Below are 21,070 nucleotides of genomic sequence, written 5' to 3'. Positions count from 1 at the left end.
GAAACTATTTCTACACAACTTTAAACAGTTGAATATGTAGTATGGCCTTATGATGTCAAAAGTATTTAAATTTTGTTTCAGGAAAAATGCTTTAACAATTGAGAAAACTGTATTGTTATTATTATTATTATTATTAGTAGTAGTAGTACTATTATTATTATTATTATTAGTAGTAGTAGTAGTATTTAGTACGTCATGTTTTTTGGAACTTAACTCCTTCCACATTTTTAACAAAGAAACTTCATTCAAACATCTAAGTCAGTTGAGACATTCCTGCTATTGCTTCTCTCATTCATATGGTTGGTGCACGGGCCTTCAAAATAATTTCTTGTTTCTAAGAAAGACAGCGTTCAATTTACTCAGTAAGACTTTATTTCATAAATATTTATGCAAATAAATAAAATAAATACATTAATACAAAAAAGATGACACTTGCCAGCCACTGATTTAAGTGTAGTTCTTCATAATGCTAATGCTTAGCCCTCCAGCTGGGACATCTGATGGAAAAACAGCAGTGAAGACTGTAGGTGTCAGTTTCCACGTTTCCTCGGCTAATCAGGCCGAACTGCTGAGGAGCGCAGTGCACTACATGAGAATGCAAACATAAAACGACATGATAATATCACACTAGGTTTTAGTTAAGCCACACACTAAAGAGAATGTGTTGCCCTTATGTAACAGGAAGCTGAGGATGATTTCACGAAGGTGAAATTAATGGCACGGTCTGACAACAAGCTTAATCTGCACTTCACTAAGAAATAGGAAAGACTGAGGGGAGAAAATCCTGAACTGCAGCGTTGGCTTTATGAAGAAGTTCAGGTAACAGGTGTTGGTAGGCTACTTTGGTTTTTTGCTTCTCATCTACGGTCTTGCCTCCTACTGGAACAGAGGTTTGAGGAGGGTTGGACGATGAGGTGGATGGAGGAATTGGTTTAGCTAGCCCCTGGACTCCAGAGATCTGCAGAAAGAGAGACAGAGGATTGTGCTGCATGTTGGTGAACTACTATAAAAACTGCCGAGACACAATAATAATCACTAAACATGATCTTAAGTACCAGATTGGAAAGTGCATCTTTGTGTAGGACTTTCCATGAGAAGAATATCCATCCCTTCAGTAAATTGCTATTCCCTCCAAGCATGAGAGGGCCCTTACACTGGTAACACACATTTCCAGCAACTAGTACTTTAAGCCCCACATGACAATTGACAATTTCGATCTTTAAAATCAAAGCCAGGATCTGCGATTCTTTTATTTTCTCTCCATCCCTGTTAAGGGCAGATATTTCACGTCACTGTTTAAGAATAAACTTAATATTCTCAAGTGGAATTCCTGAAGGGGACACCGAAGGTGCCGCCAAAAGTAGTGTTATACTTAATAAATATAGAGGAAGTGCTGATTATAGGCCTCCTATTCAACTATACTCGATGAAATGAAAGGGGTAAATAACTTCAGGGTTGTACCAGCATGAAAATAGACACGGCTGCTAAGTACCAATATTTCGGCCACAGGACAGTCATAATTGTGAATGTGATTTGTTCAATTAATGGTAAAGTAAATAAAAATGTAAGACACATCTTTCAGCCCAGTCACCAGGATTAAATCATTTAATAAAATGAGTTATATATCTGCACATGTATTGTACTAACATTTCCACAAAACGTGTCATATCATGTTCATGTTTCATGTTGATTAAGTGACTGTCATGTCAGGAGGTGAGCAGAGAGTGGATATTTGTAACAAGGGACCGCGGCGTTTCAACATTTATAAAATGTAAATTGGATATTTTTAAGGAGAACTTGGGACATTTCCCAGCCATGTCTGTGTCGACATAAAAAAACAATATTTTTGACAGGAAGTCGGGCCATCTACAGCAGCGTTTGTGGCGACCAAAGCAGTTAGCTATTTTCAGCTAAAACACTATGCTCTGCTTAAACTGAACCAGAGTATAAGCACAGCTTAATGAAAAGAGACAAATAGCATATTTTGTTTTAAGTTAACTTGCAAAGTAGCTTCTTACTATGGTCAGCCAGCACCACGACCACACTCCCAGGGACCGCTCTATGTAGTGAGCGCTAAAGCATGTGGAGATGCAGGCTGCCCGAGTGGAGATGCACCACTCGGGCATATGAAACGGGGAACCAATCTTTAAAAACCTAAAAACACATTATTTTGCGTCTTTAATTAGTGCAATTGTTTTCAATGCATATCATTGTATTATTTTAAATTACATCTTTACAATGATATAGGTTATTGAGGGGGACAAATCTCCGGCACCCCGTGATTTCTGCCTGTGACCCCCGCCTTGCATGTGTCCGAAGGAAAAGAAACAACACATCAAAGATGACACAGCTGGGGTGCTCTAGTAGGTCAATTGGTAAAGCATGCGCCCCATGTACAGAGGCCTTGTCCTCACTGCAGCTGCCCAGGGTCCAACTCCGACCTGCAGCCCTTTGCTGCATATCATCCCCCCTCTCTCCCATCCCCATTTCCTGTCATCTCTCTAATTTGTACTTTAAAATAAAGCCATGAAAATGCCAAAAAAAACCCCAAACATTTAAAGATGACACAGCTAGCTTACCAGCAGCCTACAGCTGCATTTCCAATTACTTATCCTTTGGGCACGAAGATGATTAACTGACTCGTACTGGCAGTAACTCCCGCAGCATCAGAGATGTGGGGTTTACTTTATTTTTCAGAGATCCTTTATTGATTTGTTTGGGAAGAGGGTTTACTCGGGACAGATTTATGAAACTGAACTTTGTAACGGACTGAATTTCTATCCTTTGTTTTTTATTGTTGATCCCAGAAAGGTGGTATTGTTGGTGAATATTTTTTTTAACTTGCCTAACCATAACCTGCGAAAAAGGCACCAGGATAATGTCAAACTGTCAAATCTTTTGATGGAATTGAAAATGTAAGTGACAGTTGTCAAGGCATAAAACCAATGATCAGTTGATCTTTACAAATCCAGATGAGAGTCCAACAATGGGAGCGCTGTCATTGCTGGAAAAAAAAAATCAAATCAAACCAATTTTCAATGTGTTGGTGAGATTCACAGTTAGCTCCGTGTGTTGTACTTCTTTCTGAAGTATCCAGGAACTAAGTGGCATTTTGCCAGCAGCCCGGTCGGAATTTATTGCCGTACACTTCGCCAGTTCCGGAAAGACTTCGACTGCGGAATCTGCTACAACTATGGGAAAGTGTAAATTTAGTGTGTTGGCTTGAACAACCAGAATTCAGTTGGTTAAAAGCTGCATAATAATGAATCTGAAGCGCAGTGTACGCTCTGCAAGAGGACCATCAAATTGGGCACATTTAGTGTGTTGCTGGTGTCACACACAAAATCGGATAAACACCAGTTACCTTCTAAAAGTCTCCAGCGAAGTCACGCTATCACACGCTTTTGTACGCCTTTGTCACCAGTTCCCGGTCCAAGTTCGTCCGGTTCTGCTCTACGGCTTTGGTCGTAATTTCGTTTCGACTCACAATGTGCCGCTGATAAAACCTTCGTTTTCTTCTTAGTATGACTTTTTAGTGGACTTTGTGTGGTAGTGGGTCATTTGCTGGCCGTAGCAGAATCCATTACTACCCAAACACTAGTTTGGGTCCACCGCGCTTGTCTTCTTCCCGTATCCAAGGACACATATTCAGCGTCATCGGACGTCACATCCGCAAGACTGTACGGGAAATTCAGACCACGAATTGCAGTACATTATGCAGCACACAGCCTGTTCAAGGCAATGGACAGATATGTGGGTGGGCTCATTCTTTTTGGTTTTGAACGCTTCATCACCCATTAGCATTAAAAAACATAAAATGCATGTTTATTTTTTCACAAATCCTGTCCCAAGTTCCTTTAATAGAAAGAAAATCTCAGTTGTTTGTTTTATTAAAACAAAGGTTGTTTATTTGAATTTGAAACACGTTTGAATACACACGTGTGTTGTTTTGGTGCATGCATCACCATTCATCACCATTCATCCACATTCATCCACATTCATCACCATTCATCAACATTCATCACCATTCGTCCACATTCATCACCATTCATCCACATTCATCACCATTAATAACCATTCATCACCATTCATCGACATTTATCATCATTTATCACCACTCATCATCATTCATCACCATTGATCATCATTCATCAGCATTCATCACCATTTATCACCATTGATCATCATTCATAACCATTCGTCACTATTCATTAACATTCATCACCATTCATCACCATTTATCGACATACATCATCATTTATCACCATTGATCATCATTCATCACCATTCATCACCATTTATCAACATTCATCATCATTTATAACTATTCATCACCATTCATCACCATTCATCACCATTTATCACCATTGATCATCATTCATCACCATTCATCCACATTCATCATCATTCATTACCATTCATCCACATTCATCACTATTAATCACCATTCATCGACATTCATCACCATTAATCACCATTCATCACCATTCATCCACATTCATCCTCATTCATCACCATTCATCCACATTCAGCGACATTCATCCACATTCATCAACATTCATCACCATTCATCAACATTCATCACCATTTATCACCATTCATCACCTTTCATCGACATTAATCACCATTCATCACCATTTATCGATATTCATCAACATTCATCACCTTTTCATCAACATTAATCACCATTCATCACCATTTATCGATATTCATCACCATTCATCACCATTTATCTATATTCATCACCATTCATCCCCAATCATGCACATTCACCCACATTCATCACTATTAATCACCATTCATCACCATTCATCCACATTCATCCTCATTCATCACCATTCATCCACATTCAGCGACATTCATCCACATTCATCCACATTCATCACCATTAATCACCATTCATCGACATTCATCACCATTTATCACCATTCATCACCATTTATCGACATTCATCATCATTTATCACCATTGATCATCATTCATCACCATTCATCACCATTTATCACCATTCATCATCGTTTATCCCCATTGATCATCATTCATCACCATTCATCACCATTCATCACCATTTATCACCATTGATCATCATTCATCACCATTTGTCACTATTCATCACCATTCATCACCATTCATCGACATTCATCACCATTCATCCACATTCATCACCATTCATCGACATTCATCATCATTCATCACCATTCATCGACATTCATCATCATTTATCACCATTCATCACCATTCATCCACATTCATCACCATTCATCACCATTCATCCACATTCACCCACATTCATCACCATTCATCACCATTCATCAACATTTATCATCATTTATCACCACTCATCATCATTCATCACCATTCATCACCATTTATCGACATTTATCATCATTTATCACCACTCATCATCATTCATCACCATTCATCACCATTTATCGACATACATCATCATTTATCACCATTCATCACCATTCATCACCATTCGTCACTATTCATCAACATTCATCACCATTCATCGCCATTCATCGACATTCATCACCATTCATCCACATTCATCACCATTCGTCCACATTCATCACCATTCATCCACATTCATCACCATTAATAACCATTCATCACCATTCATCGACATTTATCATCATTTATCACCACTCATCATCATTCATCACCATTGATCATCATTCATCAGCATTCATCACCATTTATCACCATTGATCATCATTCATAACCATTCGTCACTATTCATTAACATTCATCGCCATTCATCACCATTTATCGACATACATCATCATTTATCACCATTGATCATCATTCATCACCATTCATCACCATTTATCAACATTCATCATCATTTATAACCATTCATCACCATTCATCACCATTCATCACCATTTATCACCATTGATCATCATTCATCACCATTCATCCACATTCATCATCATTCATTACCATTCATCCACATTCATCACTATTAATCACCATTCATCGACATTCATCACCATTAATCACCATTCATCACCATTCATCCACATTCATCCTCATTCATCACCATTCATCCACATTCAGCGACATTCATCCACATTCATCAACATTCATCACCATTCATCAACATTCATCACCATTTATCACCATTCATCACCTTTCATCGACATTAATCACCATTCATCACCATTTATCGATATTCATCAACATTCATCACCTTTTCATCAACATTAATCACCATTCATCACCATTTATCGATATTCATCACCATTCATGACCATTTATCTATATTCATCACCATTCATCCCCATTCATGCACATTCACCCACATTCATCACTATTAATCACCATTCATCACCATTCATCCACATTCATCCTCATTCATCACCATTCATCCACATTCAGCGACATTCATCCACATTCATCCACATTCATCCACATTCATCACCATTAATCACCATTCATCGACATTCATCACTATTTATCGATATTCATCACCATTCATCGATATTCATCACCATTCATCACCATTAATCACCATTCATCCATATTCATCACCATTCATCACCATTCATCACCATTTATCGACATTCATCATCATTTATCACCATTGATCATCATTCATCACCATTCATCACCATTTATCACCATTCATCATCGTTTATCACCATTGATCATCATTCATCACCATTCATCACCATTCATCACCATTCATCACCATTCATCGACATTCATCACCATTCATCCACATTCATCACCATTCATCGACATTCATCATCATTCATCACCATTCATCGACATTCATCATCATTTATCACCATTCATCACCATTCATCCACATTCATCACCATTCATCACCATTCATCGACATTCACCCACATTCATCACCATTCATCACCATTCATCACCATTCATCGACATTTATCATCATTTATCACCACTCATCATCATTCATCACCATTCATCACCATTTATCGACATTTATCATCATTTATCACCACTCATCATCATTCATCACCATTCATCACCATTTATCGACATACATCATCATTTATCACCATTTATCACCATTCATCACCATTCGTCACTATTCATCAACATTCATCACCATTCATCACCATTCATCGCCATTCATCACCATTCATCCACATTCATCACCATTCGTCCACATTCATCACCATTCATCACCATTAATAACCATTCATCACCATTCATCGACATTTATCATCATTTATCACCACTCATCATCATTCATCACCATTGATCATCATTCATCAGCATTCATCAGCATTCATCACCATTTATCACCATTGATCATCATTCATAACCATTCGTCACTATTCATTAACATTCATCACCATTCATCACCATTTATCGACATACATCATCATTTATCACCATTGATCATCATTCATCACCATTCATCACCATTTATCAACATTCATCATCATTTATAACCATTCATCACCATTCATCACCATTCATCACCATTTATCACCATTGATCATCATTCATCCCCATTCATGCACATTCACCCACATTCATCACTATTAATCACCATTCATCACCATTCATCCCCATTCATGCACATTCACCCACATTCATCACTATTAATCACCATTCATCACCATTCATCCACATTCATCCTCATTCATCACCATTCATCCACATTCAGCGACATTCATCACCATTCATCCACATTCATCCACATTCATCACCATTCATCCACATTCATCATCATTCATCACCATTCATCGACATTCATCATCATTTATCACCATTCATCACCATTCATCCACATTCATCGACATTCGTCACCATTCATCACCATTCATCGACATTCACCCACATTCATCAACATTCATCACCATTCATCACCATTTATCGACATACATTATCATTTATCACCATTGATCATCATTCATCACCATTCATCACCATTGATCATCATTCATCACCATTCGTCACTATTCATCAACATTCATCACCATTCATCGCCATTCATCGACATTCATCATCATTCATCGACATTCATCACCATTCATCCACATTCATCACCATTAATTACCATTGATCACCATTCATCGACATTTATCATCATTTATCACCACTCATCATCATTCATCACCATTGATCATCATTCATCACCATTCATCACCATTTATCACCATTGATCATCATTCATAACCATTCGTCACTATTCATCAACATTCATCACCATTCATCGCCATTCATCGCCATTCATCACCATTCATCACCATTCATTGACAGTCATCACCATTCATCGACATTCATCACCATTTATCGACATTCATCACCATTCATCGATATTCATCACCATTCATCACCATTCATCACCATTCATCCATATTCATCACCATTCATCACCATTCATCACCATTTATTGACATTCATCACCATTCATCACCATTCATCCATTTATCGACATTCATCCACATTCACCGACATTCATCCACATTCATCACCATTAATCACCATTCACCGACATTCATCACCATTCATCCACATTCATCACCATTCATCACCATTCATGCACATTCATCACCATTCATCGACATTCGTCACCATTCATCACCATTCATCCACATTCATCACCATTCATCACCATTCATGCACATTCATCACCATTCATCGACATTCGTCACCATTCATCACCATTCATCCACATTCATCACCATTCATCACCATTCATCACCATTCATTGACATTCATCACCATTCATCGACATTAATCACCATTCATCAATCACTCATCTCAACCCAGACCTTCAGTCAACAACAAGTAAGTGCTGCGGAGTTCATGTGGATATAGAGGAGGCGCGTTGAATCAAATCCGTCCTAGGGCATCCCTTGGGCCTGAATAGAGGACTGAAAGCCTTGCACGCCTTGTTGCCTAGCTTTCCTTGAAGTTAGACAAGTCTGCCATCTTCACCTTCCTTATTTGCATATTGTGATTTGATCATAATTCAAGATAAGATAAGATAAGAGCAGGTGTAAATTTAAAGGCCTGTGATCAAATGTCATTATCCAGAAAATTCATCTTGAAATAGAACCACATGAACCACTGGATGTAAGTCTTTGGATTGTAAGAGAAAACGCACACAGAACCAGAAAGAGCAAGCAAACTCAACTGAATTTTGTTTGTATGAAATGGAAAATGTTGTTAATTTTCTGTTTATGAACTCCTGAAAGTGCATACTATGATGATTTGTATGTAGTACATATTGTATAGATTTCATATGTAGTTTAGATTTGGTGCACACTGACAGTGTGTATCCGTATATATTAACAGTGGTGACTGGGTGTAGACTAACGAGCAGCCTCACGAGTAGCTGGTGTGCTGCTGTCGTCTCCGGGCACTTCTCATCTTCTCAAAGCGAGCCTCCATTTCCTCCAGGACCTTTGGGGTGTAGCGGACCACCAGCTTGACTGAACCCTGGGCAGCCTTCAGCAGCTCCACAGCCTTCTCATGGTGCTCCCCCTCAACGCTCTGCATGGGCACCAACACACAATATCTACAATTGTTTTGTCATGTTAAGACAATAAACAAAAATTATCTTTTAACTCTACCTTTAATACTCAATTCAATGAAGTAATAACACATATGCTAATCACATTTTAGTAAATAAAACCAAAATAAACACCTTAAAACCACAAGAAGTGAGAAGGTTTTTTTTGTAATGTGGTGTACTGACCCTTAAAAATTCACTGCCACTAGATATCATGCATAGCCTATAAGTCTTGCAACTATGTTGTGTACTGCTTTGAATGATGGCTAATATCTCAGATCAAAACTGTCAAATTAGCATCAAATGTGAATATTTATACTTCATATAAATATGAAGTACTCTGTTACTGCATAGAGTATTTGTCCCTTAAAATCTATACAGAACCATATTCTAATGCACCGTGAAGCTATATGAGCAAGTTTCACAAGACAGCTGCCATTTTGTGTGCTACTTTAAAATGGAGTTCACCAAACTAGTCAGTGCTGGTCAAATATGAATCAAGAATATTTTACTGCATTGCTCATTTCACTACTCCACTCTATCTTTACAAAGCAAAAAGCTGTTTGCTGTTATATAAATATTCAAAATATCATATTTAACCCTTAAATGACACCTTTATCCTTTTTCAGGAATCTAAAGAACATTTTGACATGTTAGAAAATATTTTGACTATAAGATACATAAAATCTTTATTGCTCATTTCTCTCAAGTCCAGTTTCATATCCATCCTGACATGGATCATTAATAAATTGCTTGTTACTTGTCAGTCATTCCATGTACAGGTGCTGACATGCTGAACAAGGAGTACACGTATTAAAGAGCAGAGCTAATTTAAAGGTGACATATTATGCTCATTTCTGCTTGTTGACATGGTTCCTTGATGTCTAAATGGAATGATAGTAACATGCTTTGGTCGAAAAAACCGAAGGATTGAGCACAGCAGGGGTGTTTACACACCAGTTTCACAGCCCTGTTTTAAGCGGCTGGTTTGAGTGCCTTTCCCATTAATGCTAATGAGCTACTGCGTGTGCCGCCCACCTCTTCCTGCCGGGCGGAAGACGTGAGGACGGCATCGCGTGACCATGGCAACGAGCTATACACATTTGCGAAGCAACTTTTCTGTGTCCATGCCTGCATATAACTGATAGTAGCACAGCAGACATGTAGCAGCTAACCCCTGTCTCCGGCTCCAAAACAAAGTAGTGATTGCTTTACTGCAGGTAACGTGCAGGTCACTGTCCTTTAGCACAACATGCTAATGAATTAACGTAGCTCACCGTCCGCGAACAACTGAGACATTTCACCCCGTCTCCTCTGCTTGTTCACGGCGGAACAGCAGCTCACCGTCCGCTAACAACTGAGACGATTTCATACAATCTCCTCTGCTTGTTCCCGGCGGAATGGCAGCTCACCGTCCGCTAACAACCGAGACATTTCACCCCTTCTCCTCTGCGTGTTCACGGCGGAACAGCAGCTCACCGTCCGCGAACAACTCAGACGATTTCATACAATCTCCTCTGCTTGTTCACGGCCGAGCAGTGGTTCACCGGCCGGTTAGAAGCGATAAAATCTCAATATCCTAATTCATTTTCTCAATTCACTGTCATGTTTTAAAAGAGTGCTGATATGACAAATTAACGTTTGGTAACATTAACATTATCGTGAATACTACGGCCAGTAAGCCCAACGTTGATAACTTCACGTTAGTTCAGCCTCATATTTACATCGACGGTTAGCGTTAGCGTTAGCTCATGTGCTAAACGGCCAAAGTAACACAAACTACACTGTTTTTTAAATACTTACAGTTCCATCATTGACAGTGGGTATGGATCCATCTTTTAAGAGACAATCTTGTTGCCAGTCCAGCGTCCAGTCCTGACCTGGTTGCTGAAGCAGTCCGGCGTGAAGTGACTGGCACAGACCATAACGCTTTTGCTCACTGAAGCTGGGACGTTTCCCTGATAAATAAAATGTAGCCGCTTCGCTCTGATATCCTCTTTGGTAGGGAGGCCATGTAGCGAAACAGGAGGATCCGTGCATCCGACGACAGAGCAGCAGTGCTCGGCTTTCGGGTTGTACATGGTAGCTGTCAGGCTGTCGCGTACAAGTTAAGCGAGAACGAGAAAATGGCGGATCCTCGTCCAGGTAGCTGGCGAAGTGTGGGAGGAGATAGCCAGCGCGAGGACTGGAGTATGCAAAAGACCGGATTGTGATGTCACAATCCGGTCGAAATCCAAACGGCTCGTTTAGAGACCCAATCCCTGACTCCGGTAGTTTACGAAACATTGACTTAGTTGTCGAAAAATCATGCTTAAGGGGTGGGGAGGCCCTCCGGATACGCAAATATACATACTAAAGCAAGGAAAAAGTGAGTTTTGCATAATATGTCCCCTTTAAGTTTTCTTGTCTGCAGGGTTCTGCATTTGTCATCAACCCATCTCAGTGGGTGTCTGCACGGATCAGTCCTTGCATGGTATCTATCTGCAAATGTGTGATCACATTTTTGCATGCAGGTACAATAAAGTAATAAACACGGTCCTCTTCTGTTTTTGGGTTAATCTGCACTTTACACCAGTTGAAGCTGTTTTTTGCTGACCTCTGGTGGTTGAGCTCTCACTTTCTCACACAGAAGAGCAGATTACTGCTGGCTGTGGTTGTGGTCTGACAGACTTAAAACTTTCCATCAGAAGAGGATGGTGAAACAGCGCGTATTAGCCTGACATTCAGTTACTCTTTTAACACTTTTGAAATTGCTTTGAGAAAGGCAGCATCAGAAATATGTCTACATTTTTAAAACTATGTGAAAAAAAATGTAAACCGACATTAGATTAAACTTGTCAGAGTGTGTGTTGCTCCTCTCTGTGGGACTTGAGCGGTTCACAGTGGGCCTGAGCTCCTTACCACTCCGTTGACAGACAGCAGTTGGTCTCCTCTCTTCAGCCCTCCTTGGCGGTCGGCCACTCCCCCAGGGATCACTCTTGAGATGTAGATGGGCGAGTTCTGCTCTTTCCCACCCATGATGTTAAAGCCCAGACCCTCTTCTGTCTTGGGCAGTTCCACCACCCGTGGGTGAGCGTGTCCCTCGCTGGCTGCAAAGGCTGCCACTGTGGCCTGGTCAGGAGGGCAACCGTGTGATCAGTGAAAAAAAGTCTATTCCACATTAAAAAAAAGTCTATAAAAAGAGTTTAGGCACCTTTAATCTCCAGTTACATGACTGGATGTATCAATGTAACAAGCGTTGTCAAATTAAGATAGGCTGTGGACTGTAAAATGGTTTGGACATAATAGACCCCATTTTCATGACAGGGCAATGACCACTGCAAGCAGCACTCTGACAGTATCTGTATATTAACAATTAACTTTTTTGGAATACAGACTTTTAAATTAAAGTTTTGCAGAATTCTTTGGGTCCAGACAAATCTATCCATGTAAACCATGCCCATTAGAGCCCAAAAAAGACTTTCTGTCATTTTGAATTTAGTCCTCATCTGTTTCTTTTCTACTTCTATAAATTTTGAGCAATCTGCATCAAAATAACGTATCTGGACAAATTCGGATAAAACTCAATTTTCATATTTTGGTATTCCATATATTTTGAAATTATATTGAAATTACACCTGTTCAGTTATTGACAGATGAAATGCTTGTGGTTGGAAATGCAGAAATTGCCTTGCCTTGCATTGCCGACCAGAGTCGAACTGCCAGATCTTCACTTCTCACAGGATGTGTCGATGTGTGCTATATGTGCTAACCATTATGCCACTAAGCAGCACAGCAGAGGTAAAATTATTGTTACTGTTGAAGAGATCCTGATAGTGACACACCAAGTGAAAGTGAAACTTCTGCAGGTGAAATCAATTGCCTGAATGCTCAAATACATTACACTGCTAAAAAGTCAGGATTTCAAACCGCTGATCTTGCTGATTCCCTTACAACAGGTCCCTGCGCCATTTTTCATTCATCAAAAATATAAGTCACTCTCAATATACACTGCCTGGCCCAAAAAAAAGTCTCCACCTGGATTTAACTAAGCAAATAAGTAAGAGCCTTCCATTGGATAATTACTGCAGTGATTAACATGATTCAGCCGGTAACAAGTTATTTAACCCCAACTGATGCAGTGAGGAGCTTCTCATTTCTTAAACAACCATGTCAGAAGATATATCCTGTGGTCGTGGAAAAGATGTTACTCTATTTCAGAAGGGTCAAATTATTGGCCTGCATCAAACAAAGAAAACAACTAAGGAGATTACTGAAACTACTAAAATTGGGTCAAGAACTGTCCGACGCATCATTAAACTGTATTATTATGGGACTTCAGCAGTCTGAGTAAGATAAAGCAAGTGTAATCTACTACAAATAACAGGAGGAATGATCACACCAAGTAAAGAGTCATTTAGTACACATGACAAAATGTGTAACAAAAAGTCATATGTGAATGGTATTTTAGGACAGACTTGTTGTGTCCTAAAACAACAACATATTTTAATTAAACACTGATACAGGCTTTTACATCTGCTTTTAAAATACCATTTAGCATGGTTCAAGCACGGACATCGGTAAATAGGCCTGCATTTATCTATGAATAATAATATAAGTAATTCTTAGAGCATCTTTTGTCCATGGTTGATTTATGCTGTATGAAACGTTTCTCCATCAGTTCATTAAGTCCCTGCAGCCATCTGACGGGAGCAGGACAGACATGTTGATAAATCTGCAGCTTTAGATTTGAGAAGTGCTGCACTGGAACGCACCACCATTGCACATGGCTGTCCAGTGTGTTGACCTTCATTAATTTGCATGCACATCACATCATGCTTGCACACAGCATACTGGTAGATTATAACTCAGTATTTTGCCTGTTTCTGCAGAGGATATCTGATTGACGTGCCTCAGTGTGTCTTGACCTCATTTCCAATTTTCCTTTTAGCAAAAGTGGCATCAAGTTCTATTCTTGAAATGCACTGCATGCAAACGCCGCTATCACGCAGAATTATAACTGAAATAGCATCACATTGATACTAAATTATATTCCGTTCATTAACAGGAAAAAACAATATCTGCTTATTCTAAGTGCTGTATCGTAGGCAACTGGACTTGTTTTCAGTTTCTTGTTCAGTTTCAGAGTCGTTAGGGCCACTTGTGGGTAGGTGAGCCCAGGTGTTAATGGTTGTTAAGCTGTCTGGGGACGGAGCTCAGTACTGCATTGTAAGTGGGTCAAAGACGGCTGGAACAACCATCTTTGAACAGAGGAGGTGGCCAACGACATTAATTAAGCCTGCAAACTCCCCTCCAGTTGGTTAGAACTGAAGAAGCGTCTTGGATGAGAGGTGAAACATCTTCAACAAACTGAAACAAGTCCAGTGACCTATGATACAGCACATCAACATTATCTGCTTATGTCTACAGATTTGTAGTACCATGTGTTCATATTGTGCTGCTCTTCATGTAAGTGTCTTTCTATAGTTGAATCATCATTGTTATACTTCTCTGTTATTGGCTCTGCTGTATCAGAGAGATGAAATCAGTGATGTGACTTGCTAATAATGTATTTTTGTATTAATCGCCACAATTGATCTATATTTAACTGCACCCAGCCTTTAGCACTTTACTCTGCTTAATCATCATAGCAGGTGCAATTGGAGCCACCCACACAGGCATGTACCAAAGACCTACCACTTTGCACTGGTTGCTGTGCTTGTGCAATAAAAAAATGGGCCCAATGTCTCTAAAATAATTCTGCTTGTGCAATATGTAGTTTGCATGTAGTACCTTGGCTGTTGCCTGTGCTCGTACTTCTGGTCCTCCAACAATATCAAGAGTGTCATATAGCTGCTCATATACCTAGAGGACAACAGAGGAGAGCACAGATAAGTCAGGTTAACATATGACTGTGGTAAAGTGATATACAGTACATTGAATACACACATGATGAACATCACATTTATCCATCCATCTGTAACCGCTGATTCTTTGCAGGGTCACAGAACATCACAACCAACCAAAACAATAAAGTCAAACATTTAAGTAACTAAATAAGTAACTAAATCCTGATTCCTCACAAATCTGTTATAATGAGCCATATTTCTGTGCACAAGAGGTCCAATGTGGTGTTAACAGTGATTCAAAGAGCTAAGCAGCTTAAGGTCATCGACCAGGAATCAGGAAGATCACTTCCCCTTTACCTCTCTGATAGCGGCACAGAATTTGCTCTGTAGGACTCTCTGCAGTGCCTGCAGTTTGGGAGGAGGCAGCTCACCACTCCGCTGCAGCCGGTCCAGCAGTTCGATCACCCTGCACACATCTAGCACACACAAAACACAAAAAAAGGCTTGATGCAGAGAGAGAGGGCTCTTCTCATTTCTCTTTTATGTGCCTCCTCGCTCCACCATCCTCCTGCCTTTGACCCCAAAATCGATTTCCACACGCCATATTGAAGGATGTCTCAATTCCTATGTTCCATGAGGAGACAGGAGCGAGGACAAAGGGGGCTTTCCGGAGGAGCTATGAGTGAGGATGCACAGGTGTATCCTAATCTGAATTGTGATGCACAAAAGAGGCGTGACATACAGCTGGAATATACAAACCATGGTGGAGGCGGGGCTCTACAAATGTGCTCCTTTGTATTCATAAGTTGTACAACTCTTTTTAAATGATCAAATGTGCAACCAATATATCTGCCCTTCACTGTTAATGTACCGCCTTGTATGGTGCTGTTCTAACCACATTTCTTGATGACATTTCATCTTGATATTATTTTTGTCATATTATGCCACGTTGTGAGTTGCATTAAAGTACATTTATAAGTTGTTATACATGCTTGTCTCTTCTATAAAACATCTGTATCCTCACTGCGCTACATTATTGTCAACTATGAGGTAGCTTGTCAGTTCACACCTGGCATTAGGCCCCTCAACATGCATCTCAAACGACCACTTGTGATTGGCTAGCACTACCCAGCTCTGTATGTATATAAATACGTACATTGCTGGGACAACGGACACAATGCTTTTTACACAAAGATAGAGAGATCTTAATTGCCAGATTTATAAAATGGCCCAAATGATGAAGAATTTGTCATATAAAGCATTATGTTTATTAGGTTTCTTCTAACTCAACAACTCACAAAATGAAGTGATTATAAGAAAGTCTGGAGAAATTCTCTCCCTCTTCATCACCTTGCTGTTGTTGACTGTAGCTGATGTTGCTGCTTTTACCTATAGTATGCTGGCGTTCAATTTTGCTGTCTGCTGTAGTGGGAAACTTCTCAAGTTATTGTACATTGTTATTAATAAAAGGTAAATGGAATGGCTTTTCCAGTCTACAGACCGCTCAAAGCGGCAAAACACTTGTCACATTCACACACTGATGGCAGAGGCTGCCATGCAAGGTGCCAACTGCTCATCAGGAGCAATTTGGGGTTCAGTATCTTGCTCAAGGACACTTAGACATGCAGCTGGGGGAGCCAGGGATTCGAAACCAGTGACCTTCCGATTACTAGACGACCCGCTCTATCTCCTGAACTACAGCCTATCTAATCTAACGATTAGATTTAAGTTATAGTGGCCATTCAAGTTAATACAAAAACATTAAAGTCGTTAATGTCGCGCCCCGTTTACAATGACGTCATTATATAAACTGACCCCTCAGCTTCCCCAGTTGTGACTGACTTCTGTGAGGGAATTCTCAAATGTCCCTTATTATTTTGATATGTTGTTCTTACATATGAAACTTAACAATATAGATACAACATTATTATTTATGTAAAGTGAAATCTTGTGTCTGTTGGTTTCAGACATGAGCTCTGTCTTATGATAATCATCTGGTTGCATAGTATGAATGCATGTATTCATGTAAAGAGTATATGGTATAGTGTGCCGTGAAAAGCCAGATAAAAGGTCATTTTTCTCGCCACTGTCACCAAGTGCTTGCTCATGGGGGAAATGTTGGGTGTGTGTAAATAAATTACTAAAGAGTATGGTCCGGACCTGCTCAAATTGCAAAGTGGTACGAGATAACTTTTGTTGTGAATTGGCGCTACAGATATAAAGATTGAAGAAACACTTAGTCTAGCCACTATAGGGCAAAAAATTAGCTATGGGCCCTTTATGAGCTACCTACATCAATCAATCTCAATCAAAGTCCAGCCTTGAGGACTCCTTGTTACTGATGCACTGTGAACACAAGTACATTCACAATAGGCCTACATCTCAAATTTTGCATGAGCTGCACATTTGCAGAGGCTTTTTTCAAATCTCAGTCACATGTTTTTGTCTAAAGGTCACCAAAGTATTCCAGTTGTCATAATTCCAGAGATCAATTGATAGCTACATATAAAGCATCAGTATTTAGGCGTCAAAGAATATCCAACAAGAATGCCAGGGCCCAAGATTTCCAGGCAGAACAACTGCCTGAATTATTCAGATATCATTAACTCTGAGTTGGCTTGGTGATAAAGACTGTATTAGAAGACTGACATTACACCTGTCATTAACATCAAGTTAATGACAGGTGAGTGTTCTTTGTGAATGTCTGATGACTGCTGTCATTAAATGTCATGTGGTCGATGATGTCACCTCTAATGCAACGTTTAAATTGTTTGAAATGTCTTTGATGGCAGTTGTCTGTTTGCACTTTTACATCAAGTCATGATAACAGAGGACAAGTTATGTTTAGGTGGATGTCAGAGAGTCATGATGAAGACATCTTATACATCAACTTGCATTAAAAGTGACATAATTGACAGGATGGCGGTTAGTGGCACCAGTCAAACATTCGTTCAAGACTTCATGTTCATTCAGGTGTCATGTCATTGTTATCATGTCATGTCCGTCACAACCCTTCAAATGTAGTCTTATTGATGCAGAATTATCATCGATTCAGTGTTGATTCATTGTTGGTCTGCTATCTGGGAACAGAACTGGCTAGGTTTGTGATGCTCATTCAAGACAGGCTTTTCATAATAAACAATGCCTTTGAGGTGAGGGCCACCATCGCGAAACTCCCCTCGTCGTTAAATTGCGTATGCGCTTTGGACCACACCTTGAATGAACTCCTGGCGGCGTACGTTAACGAAGAAACACCAGGCGATTCCATTCAACTGTGAATTCAGTCAGTTCGTCCTTTGATCATATTGTCGAAGGCACGCATGATAATACTAAAAGTCCGTGATTCGATTTACAGCCAAGCATGTTGCCTAAAGAGATGTGACAACACTGATATGGTTTGAATGGATTATACAGCTAACGGCGTTTACTTCGACAAAACGAGCGGGGGCCGAGCGAACGGTCGAACTCGAACATTTTTGTAATTAATAACTGCGACATACGGTTACTTAATTTCACAAATGATTCAGTTACAACAAAATTGTTATTTTAGGATCGCTCATTGTTATCATTGGGTACATTAAGACCTAACTGTACCCAATACCCACCGTGTATTTAATACATAGGTTAACGGTTACCTACATTAACATCGGCCAGGAGGTTGTGGTGGAGCGGTGTAACACGTTACCTCTTTCCAGGCAGAGCGGCTCTGTCATAGCCGCCATGTCTGCTTCCTTTGCAGGGTGGTAGTAAGAGGACATCATTCTGAGCTCCTCAGCGTCGAAGCTGCTCCTCTAATTAACAGTGCGTAGATGAAGAAGAAGAGAATCTGGTTCACAGCGATGTGTGGTCCATCTTGTGGAATGACGTGGTCAGCAGACTGAAGATGAGTGAGGGCCGAGATGCTCCAGAGGATCAGGTAGCAGCCGACGCAGCAGCTTCAGTGCGTGACTATAGAATGAGCATCTACTTCGAAGTACTCCTACTGTGCAGATTGGAAGCACGGACGCAGAGTAATGACAAATGTTGCGTTTACAATTTTCTGTATCAGAAACTAATTTCAAGTTGGTGGAGAAAAGCCATTTGAGCAACAAAAAACATGATGGAATTATACCTCCTATACCTAGGTTTGCTGCTGCTTTGTTACTTTTATCTGAAGTTGTATTTGTAAAGGGCCAACACAGTGTTTTTCCCCATTTTTTTTTTAGCCCTGTGATCAATACAGTCATGGTCAAAAGTTTACATTCACTGGTAAAGTAAATGTATTTAATGGCAGTCTTGAGTTCCGATGATTTCTACAGCTCTCATTTTTCTGTGATGGAATGAGTGGAATACATATTACTTTGTCACAAAAACAGTCATGAAGTTTACAGCAACTTGAACGGTCAATTTTGGTGATTATAGAACGTTAGGTCAACCCAATTTGTTTTGTAGCATGGCCTCAACCTCTTCTGAGTGATTATGATAACAGCTGGTGACTGTTCTGGGCCTATTTATAGGGCTTGTTTGATACACTACAATTGAAAAGTCTAAAGAGCTCAGAATTGATCTGAAAAAGCACATTATTAATTTTTATTAAGTCAGGAAAGTCACTTGGAGCCCTTTCAAAGCAGTTACAGGTCCCAAGATCAACTGTGCAAACAATTGTTTATAAGTATAAATTGTATGGCACAGTTGTGTCACTGCCATGATCAGAAAGAAAAAGAAGACAGGTGTCAGTGATCACAGTCGTCTGTTTTGCATCAACATGAGCTGAGAGGCTGACGTGCAAGAAAGAAGCCCTTTCTCCAGACACGGTACCTTAAAGCTCAACTGAAGTTTGCTGCTGATCACATGGACAAATAAAAACCTTCTGGAGGAAAACTCTGTGGTCAGATGAAACAAAAACAGAGTTGTTTGGTCACAATGAGCAGCAATATGTTTGGAGGAGAGAAGGTGAGGCCTTTAACCCCAAGAACACCAGACCTACTGTAAAGCATGGTGCTGGTAGTATTATGCTGTGGGGCTGTTTTGCTGCCAGTGGATCTGCTGCCCTTAAGAAAGTAAATGGAATAATGAAGAAGGAGGATTATCTCCAAGTCCTTCAGGAAAACCTAAAATCATCAGCAGAAGATTGGGTCTTGGGTGCAGTTGGATGTTCCAACAGGGCAATGATCCAAACACACATCAGAAGTGGTAAATGAACGGATCGATCAGGCTAGAATGAAGGTTTTGGAACAGCCTTCCCAAAGTACTGACTTGAACCTCATCGAGAACATGTGGACTGTGCTGAAGAAACAAGTCTGTGCCAGGAAGCCAACAAATTTAGTTGAACGTCACCATTTCTGTCAAGAGGAGTGGTTCAAAATTCAGATGGAGGACTACCAGAACCACATACTATATTTACTTTATGTATATTTTTGAGCTAGCAGATTTAGTCACATTTTCAAAAGAACTCAATTCATATTTGAATCACAATTCATGAATGTTTTTTGTGACAAAGTAATGTGTTCCACTCATTCCATCACAGACAAATGAGTTGTAGACATTATTGGAACTCAAGACTGCCATGACATACATGTTCTTTACAATTGTATGTAAACTTTTGACCACAACTGTTGGTTGCTGCTGACCATTTTAGATTTTTGTTGGACTCCCCGTCACCGGTTTCCATTCATGCAGTATGGAAATTGGACTTTGCAGACCTGACATATTAAGTTATGCTGACCATGCAAAAATAACATACAAACAGGAGAGA

General features: G+C 39.8%; 1 protein-coding gene across 2 annotated transcripts; it reads right to left on the bottom strand.

The window, feature by feature from the left end:
• Positions 1-936: 936 nt before the first annotated feature.
• On the bottom strand, positions 937-19,097 carry lin7b (lin-7 homolog B (C. elegans)). 2 transcript variants are annotated; one of them, XM_073462599.1, is made up of 6 exons: positions 19,022-19,097; positions 15,694-15,812; positions 15,281-15,352; positions 12,410-12,619; positions 9,326-9,489; positions 937-958 (listed from the first exon to the last, which is right to left on the bottom strand). In XM_073462599.1, the coding sequence occupies exons 1-6, from the start codon at positions 19,095-19,097 to the stop codon at positions 937-939; spliced, it is 663 nt and encodes a 220-aa protein (XP_073318700.1). The 2 variants fall into 2 exon arrangements, with proteins under 2 accessions (XP_073318700.1, XP_073318702.1); XM_073462601.1 differs by lacking the exon at positions 12,410-12,619 and having other exon boundaries at positions 19,022-19,058.
• Positions 19,098-21,070: the final 1,973 nt, after the last annotated feature.

This window comes from Pagrus major, chromosome 24 (genome assembly GCF_040436345.1).
Source record: "Pagrus major chromosome 24, Pma_NU_1.0".
Classification (NCBI taxonomy): domain Eukaryota; kingdom Metazoa; phylum Chordata; class Actinopteri; order Spariformes; family Sparidae; genus Pagrus; species Pagrus major.
This window is presented reverse-complemented; position numbering and strand designations above follow the sequence as displayed.